Raw genomic sequence first — 9,341 nt, 5'->3', positions numbered from 1 at the left:
ATCATTGAAGGGTCACAAGCCTGCAAGTACCAACTAGTTGTTGAGTGGGTGCAACAGCTCACGTTGCAACATTGCCAGCACCCACCAACATATCAGTTTATCACAAGCATTTCTTTTCTCTTATTTCTTGCTTAAGGAAATTTATCCCCGAAATTAGAATGTGGTGTTGTTTTCTTTCTGATTCAGAAAGCATGGAAGTGTTTAACTTAGAATTTAGGGAACTCCAAGCATCATCTTACTAGAATCATGTTCATAAAACTTCCACAGAGACAAAATCAATCAATACAATGAATAAAGTCATTTGGGGAAAAAAAATTCACAAAGCTATGTATAACAAACACTTACAGAATCATCATCATAACCTAACTACTCTACATGTATCATGACACCAAATATGGGTTCTTCCCAATAACCCACAACCAATATCCCTCCCTATGAAAATGTTAACAAAACTCAATTACAACAAATGTATCTCCTACACAAATGGTGAGCTAGCTACACAGACCTGTCAAGCAATGCACATCAAGTGTTGGACGTAATTCCCCAGTGGCAGCTGCCGAAAATCCGAAATCCGCAATGTAGTCAAGAACTCTGCTAGAGAGCTGCTGCCATTAAATCCCCAAATTCAATCAATCAAACAATACACAATGAAATCAGAAAAGGCCGAACAAGACCGAAAAGCCGAGGACGATGAGCCAGACAATGTGAACCAAAAGCAAGGCCTGAGGGGCAGAACCGGCACTCCCCACCTCGCAAAACCCTAACTTGGCGACCTTGACCCCGGCGCACTGCGCATCCGGGCACCCGCACCAGTACGTGACGCCGTCGACGCCGCAGACGGGGTCGGGCCGGAAGCAATTGACGGGGCACACGGCCGGGGACCGTGACAGAGACGAGCCGCGGCAGGCGTCGCCGCCGTCGGATATGGAGTCGGTAGGCATTTTGATGATGGGGTCGGATCGGACGGTGGGGAAGGAGCAGAGGATGATGAAGACGGTGAGAAGGACTAGAGGGGCTTGGGATTTGGTGAAATTGAGATCCATGATTGAAGCCAGTCCAATCGAATCGTTCCTCGCCTAATTTCTTCTTCCCCAAAAATTGAAGAAGAACCCCCCAAATCAAAGCAAGGTACTTGGGTACGATTGGAATTAGGGAATGAGATTCGTTTCGTGGTGGAAGAAAAAAGGGGCAAGATCAAGGAAGCCCTAATTTTGAGGGTTGAGGAGGAAAGGGGGAATAAGAAAGAACCTGGTTGACGCGTAAATAAGAGAAGCTTCGCTGGACCGAGTCGTCTTTTGGGTTAATCGAATCGGGAAAGTTCAGACCTTTTTGGTTTTGGACCAACTGAACGTTGGAATCGTCGTACAATGGGGCCCGCCTAGTTGTTCACCAACTATCAACTATGTGCTGTTTTTTTAGGTAACAGAAATTTGCGTTTATTAACAAAAAAGAAATTGAAAAGCTAGGGGCTAAGCTTGATGGTTGAAGTTAGTAATCAAATCCTCGTAACTTTGGGTGAAAAATATTGCTTATCTTATATGTGATTTTGAAAGTAAGATAATTTGTTACGCACTAAGATTTGGAAGATATTTGTTTTTAATAAGTTTACTTTTCAGGAAACTACACCCACCTCCTTGACCAAACTCCAAAACACAAAAAACTCAACTACATTTGTTTTTAGACACTTAAGGACATTTTGTCTTTAGCAAGTTTCACTTTCTCTTCAAGTTTGTATCTTTCCTTTCAGTAAAAAGAAAATTGATGGAGCGTAGTGGGCCCATGCTTTGAATTTGTTTGTCTAAACATTTGCAGGTATAAACTCATCCTCTATACTCGAAGGTAAACAGTTATTTTACTATTCATAATTTCGATTGTTGACGGACTAGAGTTACTTGCTATTTGTAAAAATACTAGCAAAGAATTAAAAACATAAAGAGAAAAGTTGAGAAAATTGAAACTCTTTAGAGATAATCTCAACAGAAATACTCCCAACTACTGGGATATTATTTATAGACTCCAAACCAGAATCTATAAATTAGAGGAAGATATTGATAATCTCTTATATGTTCTAGAAATAGAACAAAAGCCTCTGGATTATTTGAGCATTGGTTAGATCCGCAAATCACTGGTATCAGAGCTTGTAAAATAGCTCAAAGGAGAACCCCTCCTTAATGGGGACAATGTCAGAATTGTTATTAGAAAAAATAAATTCTCTACTGAAATCTTCTGATGAGAAATATCAGAAGCTGTTACTAGAATTATCTAGATGTCAAGATCATCTAGAAAAATTTCCTACTATAATCCACCAATTGGAAAGATTGGAAAACAAACTGGATTATATCAAAGAACTTCCAAAAACGGAAGAAGAAAAGCTGACAGTCGTCAGTAGAAAAATCAATGAACAGCAAAAAACGCTGGATTCCATGAAAAATATACTGAATGACAAGAAAGTGCCTACAGTAAAAAAGAAAGCTAATGGATTCAAACCATTAGAAAGGCCAGACAAGAATCCTGTTCCAAACATGATTTTTCTGGATCCTTCAACTAGTTCTACTAGCATCCGGTATGAAAACCCGGAAAAAAGAGAAATGAAGATGTTAAGCATCTTTGGAAAAAAGAAAGGAGTACAACTCTTAAATGCAGAAGAATTTGAGTTCAATGAGATTGAACAAGAAGTAAAAAATTCCTCAATCCCAAAGTTAGATTTCAAACAGATCTACAAAAGAGGAAAATTTGATTTACTGGATAGCCATTATTTCAAATTACTGGAGATTACAACCCCAGCAACGGCAGGTGGAGAGACTGATCTTCTACTGATCACTCCAGCAGAAGTTTCCAGAGCACAAGAAAAAAATATATCAATTTATGCATATTGGAGCAGTCCAAGTAGGCATAAACTTGCTTGCTCGTGAAGGTATAAACTGTTCAGTCCTATGTGTTTTACAGGACAACAGGTTAACAGACTTCCAAGCTAGTCTGTTGGGAACCCTTGAAGCATCCTTATGCGACCAAGTAGCATATTTCAACTGCTTCCCCAACTTCACCACCAGCTTGAAAGATGCAGCTCACTGTCTCAGACTGAGAGTCAAGACAGATGGCATATCTATGAAAGAAGATATGCAAGAACTGGCAATAGTATACAGGATATACTATAAATTGATGAGCACCACAGTAGCCCCTAAGACGAGGATTACAAATATCCCAGGTCTTACTACTGGATTCCTCACCAATCAGAAGAACCATTCACAGCAGATCCACAAAGTTACTTGGAATGAAGTAACATTTCCCCCTGAATGGAAATTGTCCGGTCCAAAAAAGCAACCGGAAAGAGCAAAAGCAAAAGTCTACGAGAGTAGAAGAACTGGAGAAATCAGCCTCAACTTCGACAATCACAGGAAGAGTGATGTCTGTCCTGAGAACAACCTCAGGATAAATAGCAGTCTTCTGAGAAGAAGCTACAGCACCAGAGAAGCTAGCATCAGTGGTACAAAACCCACTATTGAAGAGCCAATATCAGAAGAAGATCTGGAAGCTGATCTAAACAGACCAGTCCATATGCTCAGAGCTGAGAGGCTCTATGATCTTTATGAAGAAGCTGAGAATTGTGAAAATCCTGAACGATTAGAAAAACTAATCGAAGAAATGAAAGAATTCAAAATCAGAAAGACGAGAAAAGTCTTTCCATATCAAGATATTGAAATGGAAGAAGGAGAAAGCTCCAAGACTTCCATCGTTCGAGAAAAGGGAAAAGTCAAACTCCCAATACAGAAGGCCCCTACGGGCAGAAACGGAGAAAGAAACTCTCAAAGATTTGTCCCAGAGGACAAGATACCCAGAGTTCCAATTTCCAACTATGGAATTTGGCTTGATCTGGATAAAGCTCTTGACAAGAGAAAAACTCTTGACCAATGGGTAGACAGCCTAATGATGGCCTCTGCTCTTACCCTTGGAAAATTTGAAGCTCCTGATCTTCAGATGTACTTTGAGACTACTCTCACCGGGGTAGCAAAAAAGTATTACTTCTCTTTCAAGGAAACAGCCAGAGGAAAAGAGTGGCTGGAAGAAATCAAGACTTCAAAGTCTCCATATGATTTTGCAGTACCCCTGTACGATCAGTTCTGTGGAGATCTCTCAAATTTGAGTGAAAAAGCCAAAGAAACGGCAAAGTCGAATATCTATGCTCTCAAAATTTGTGACATGAGATACTTCGAAGAATACCTGAATGAGTTTCAGGAATAATACTGTACAATCGGTGAACTAGAGAATACTGATCTAGTTAATCTGTTGCACAGAAAACTCCCTGAACCATGGAGAACAGCTGTGAGAGAAAGCATAGCTGAAAAACCAATTGAAAGATTTTCAGTTGGAGGAATTGCCGACAGAATCCGGCAATTACTAAAAGAGCAATGCAAAGCCAATCTTAGAGCTAAGATGGCCAAGAAGCAACTCAGAGGAATTGAAAATTTCTGTTACGGAATATTGGATATGCCCACAAACTGGGGATGTTATGAATCCAAGTTCCACAGAAAAAGAAAAGAAAAATATTACTCTAAAAAATTCAAAAAGAGTAATCAAAAGAAGAATTGGAAATTCAAGAGAAGTTCCAATTACAAGAAACAGAAGGATGAAGATCCTAAAAAGAAATTCTTCAAGAAAAAGAAGAATACTCCTCAGCATAAACAACCTAGCAAGAAAGCTTGCAGATGTTGGTTGTGTAAAGCTGAAGGGCACTATGCCAATGAATGCCCGGAAAAGGGTAAAAGATCTACTAAAGCTCTCTTTGAAGAATATGAGCAAATAGTAGAGGTAGCAAACTTGAAAGGCTACGAAATAGCCTATTCTGATGATGAAGATGACGAGTCAGTTTATTCTGCATGGTCTGAAGAAGAAACTTCATCAGATGAGTCTGAGATAGATTCTGAAGTAGAGTACTTCGAATCCAGACAAATGAATGTATTGAAAATCAAAAACTGGGAAGAAAGCAAGACAGAATCCTTAATGTCTTCTTATCAGGTGAACCCTGGTACATTCGTTTGTGACTACTGTTTTTGTCACGAAAAGAATGGTCTCCCTATGTTTTGTGAAGAGTCTAAGAAGACTTATCACAAAGAATGCTTCATAGCTGAAGCAAGAAGAAAAACCAAGAATGGCCTTGTCAGCCAATTGGTTGAGCAAGAATATGAAGAATATTTCTCTGAACAAAAAGAAAAAGAAGAAGGACAAGAGGTAGAAACTCTGTTCCAAAAAATTACGGAACCTTCTCCTCCATCTTCCTCAGAAAGAAAGGAAGAAATCATCGGTGAAGAAAACATCGATGAAGATATTGAACTGGTTGAAATACCAGAAAAAGAAGAACTGGTGAAACCACCAGAAACTGTTCATCTCTTAGAACGACAAGATGAGGTTACTAACACATGGGATCTACTTGGCCAACCATCTGGCAAGTTTGATTATAAAGTCAGGTATGACCCTCCGTCATGGTTCAATGATTTAGAAATCACAGAGATAACTCCTACAAACTGGGATGATAGAATTGATAAATCACCCACGCAGGAAAATGTTCCAGAAGAATGCAAACCATTCATTCCCAAGGAACAAGCTCAGAAAAATGAGCCTCAACAATCAAAAGTCGTCTCTACAAGTAGATACAGCAACTATATAGAGATTGGACTCAAGTTCCCTGATCACAAGAAATATCATCTACATGCTTTTGTAGATAATGGATCGGGATTTACTGTTGCAAAGAGATTTGCAATTCCAGAGGAACTCTGGAAAGAAGATAAGAAAAAATCTGCTACTGGTGTTACATTTGATGGGAGCCATCTCACCATGAAAAAAGTAGCAAAAAATGTTCATATCACCATTGGTGGCGGAACATTTATCATCCAGAATGTTTGGCAATCTGAAGGCCAAGGATCTGATTTCTTGTTGGGAAATGACTTTATTCTCCAACAACGATTCATTCAGGATGAAGAAGCGATAGGCTTCAGGAAAGGAGAACGGGTGTTCTGGGCAGACCGACTCACACATGCATTCAGTGTAGTAGGTCCCGGTTTTACTACTCATTATCAGAGATCGCAACAGAATAGTGGTGATCTTACCCCCTACAAACCCAAATTTGAACCCATACTCCAAATCAAGCAACAAGAAGAATTGCTTGTTGAAGAATCTTCTGAAGAAGAAGAAGAAACGAGTGAAGATGAAGAAGCCAGCTTCATCCATGAGCACAACCTCAAGCACTTTCAGAACAAGCTTGAGTCTCAACAAATTCCCACCCTTGAAAAAATCAAGAAACTACTAGAGCAGAATGTGGATACAAATCCTCAGAAGTTTTGGGAAAAAGACCCAGTGGTCTGTGAATTAAGATTACATGACATGAACGCTATCTGCCATGTCAAAGCCATTCCTCAGTACAAAGAGGAAGACCAGAAAGAATTCAGAAGTGATATTGAAGATCTCCTGAAAAAGAGATTAATTCAACCTTCCACTAGCCCTCATCATGCTCCAGCATTCTATGTAAGAAATCATGCAGAGAACCTACGAGGCAAAGCTAGAATGGTGATTGACTACCGAGATGTCAATAAGAAGACTGTCAAAGACGGTTATCAAATCGCTCAGGTACGAGTACTAATCAACCAGCTCAGAGGAGCCAAAGTCTTTTCGAAATTCGATGCAAAGTCGGGTTTCTGGCAGGTCAAGATGCATCCTGAAAGTGTACCTCTCACTGCATTTGGAACACCACAAGGTCATTACGAATGGCTGGTAATGCCTTTTGGTCTAAAGCAAGCTCCCTCAATATTCCAAAGAAAGATGGACAACATCTTCAAGCATGTGGCGGAGTTCTGCGTCGTCTACATAGATGACATCCTGGTCTTCTCCAAGAACCGAGAAGAACACATGAAGCACCTCCATGAGGTAACAAAGCTGATAGTTCAGCATGGGATTATCCTAGGAGAAAAGAAAATCTTCTTTATCCTTGATGAAGTAGATTTCCTAGGGATAAACATCAAGAATGGAGTCATAAAGCTTCAACCTCATATCCTTGAAAAGATTTGGAAGTTTCCAGACAAAATTCCTGATGCTAAGAGTCTAGAGAGATTCCTTGGTGTCATAAACTACGGGAGAGATTTCATCTCTAAAATCTCAGGGTTAACAGCAATGTTATCTCCTAAAACTAGTTCCAAAAGAAAATGGAACTTCACAGAAGATGATGAAAAGATCGTGAAGCAGATAAAAAATCTCTGTAAAAACCTCCCTCCTCTTCAACAACCAGAAGAGAATGATGAAATTATCCTCCAAACAGATGCGAGTGATAATTACTGGTCCAGTGTAGTCCTTGCAAAAACGCTTGGAACTAATATCGAAAAGATTTGCAAATTTTGTAGCGGCAAGTTCAGCCCTGCAGAACTGAATTATCCCACAGGGGAAAAAGAAATTTTAGCTGTCAAGAAAACGATTTTAAATTCTCCAGCTTTTCTTGGAAAACCCTTTACTGTCCGCACCGATTGTGCTAGAGTAAAAAATTTCAAAAATTTCAAACTTGATAAAGCTGCTGATAGAGGAAGATTAGCAAACTGGCAATTATTTCTTAACCAATATGATTATAATGTTGAATTAATTGCAGGAAACAAGAATTATCTTCCAGACGCATTGACCAGAGAACTGGCAATGTTCAGCCAGAGAGAAGACGACGAAGGTCGTAATCCCAGAAACAGAAGAACTGGGAAAGAACATGAACCTCAAGAAGATCCTATGGAAACCAAAGAAAAGGTTCTTAAAAGGTTTCTGCTAAGTCCAAAAGGCTTGGCCACAACTGATCAATCCCAGGGTAAAGGATTGGCTAGCCCGTCTCAAACGGCAGACGGTAAAGGCTCATCAAGACCGTTGATGGCTGCTGCTTTGCCAAAAAGCAGACCAACTCCAAATGGAGTTATAAATGTTTTTAATTATGAATTAAGAACTTTTGATACTCCTGTGTTCAGAACTGGCAGGAGATTAGCTTATCACCAGAAGGCAATCTTGGATAATCTCTTATTTGCCTTTCAAGAAAGAAGCAGTGGTCTAATGTTCCCGGCACTCTTTGCACTAGCTGAAGAACTATATGAGAATGCCATACCACAATTTGAAGAAAGTTATATACAGCAGAGTGCTGTAAAGAAAGAAAAAATTCTCTTCCTGGAAAGTCCAGAAAGTGCTAGGGTTCCTGTCATGGCACTTAATGAATCAGACTGGCATGAATTCCATAGTCTGATAGGAAGACATAATCCAGAAGACCTGGTTCCTCCAACTCTCTTTATTGTTTCAGGTCCTTATGTTGGAAGATACCTGGTTAATGTTCAGAGTGAACATCCTCAAGAACACAAGCTCTGGCTTGTTGAAAATGGTTTTGTCCATAATCTGTGGACTAAAACAAATGATGATCTAAAAGGTTTGCCGCCTGTCATTGTCAACACAGTCAAAAATGTAAGAAAGAATGACTGTATGCTTCGACTGAAGTTCAGATCCACCCCTCCAGAATGGATCCAAAAGGCAAACGGTGAAGTTGAATATATTCCTCCTTATCATTATGTTAGAATTATTCAAAGGAAATATCTTCAACCAGCCTGTGTAGGGTACAATGGCCAGCCAAACTCAAGCATCCCGTGGATGAAGGCCATGACTCTAGAATATATCAAAAAGATCATCTCTGAAGACGTTCACAATACCTTCCTGGCAGCAGGAGAAAAAATTATTATCACTGCCTACGATCATCCTGACGTAGTCAGCAGTGACTTATTCCTATCTCTTACCAGAAAAGAGATAGATTCGACACTGGCATGCTTACGATGGGTGGAAAAGCTTGAAACTGACAACCACTACAAGATGTATGTTGATACAGATGTCGAAGATAATGCAACAACAGTAAGACTGGCCCAGGCAGATAACGACTCGTTTGTCCTTGGTCACAATTCAGAAACTGACGAGAACATGTGAAGCAGCAGGTGTAGAAAACACCGAAAGTTCTTTTGGACCTTTTCCAAAAACAACTTTTGCTTTTCAAAAGGCAGGTGAAAAACATTTCACCTAAAGGAATCTGCTTTTCCCCGGCCGACCTCCACCAGCAGGAGCACTAAGGAAAGCAGGAAATCACGGAGTCGTACTGTACATTTTGTTGTTTTGAATTGTAATTTGAGTTCCGCTCCCTATATAAGGAGCTTTAGCTTCTCTTAGAGGGCATTCGAAAAAAGAGGACATCAGTGCTATATTCGAAAATCTCTAAAAAGCAGTTCATAGTAGCAGTCCGTCTGTGGACACAGTGTGCTTTCTATTACAAGTAAGTCTTTATAACTCAGCTATGAGTA

At 39.8% G+C, this 9,341-nt stretch overlaps 1 protein-coding gene across 1 annotated transcript; it reads right to left on the bottom strand.

Moving 5' to 3' along the window:
• Nucleotides 1–247: 247 nt before the first annotated feature.
• On the bottom strand, nucleotides 248–1,265 carry LOC112187871. Its single transcript, XM_024326827.2, has one exon. It carries the CDS (start codon nucleotides 1,041–1,043, stop codon nucleotides 654–656), a length of 390 nt encoding a protein of 129 aa, XP_024182595.1. The 5' UTR covers nucleotides 1,044–1,265; the 3' UTR covers nucleotides 248–653.
• Nucleotides 1,266–9,341: the final 8,076 nt, after the last annotated feature.

This window comes from Rosa chinensis, chromosome 2 (assembly GCF_002994745.2).
Source record: "Rosa chinensis cultivar Old Blush chromosome 2, RchiOBHm-V2, whole genome shotgun sequence".
Taxonomy (NCBI): Eukaryota; Viridiplantae; Streptophyta; class Magnoliopsida; order Rosales; family Rosaceae; genus Rosa; species Rosa chinensis.
This window is presented reverse-complemented; position numbering and strand designations above follow the sequence as displayed.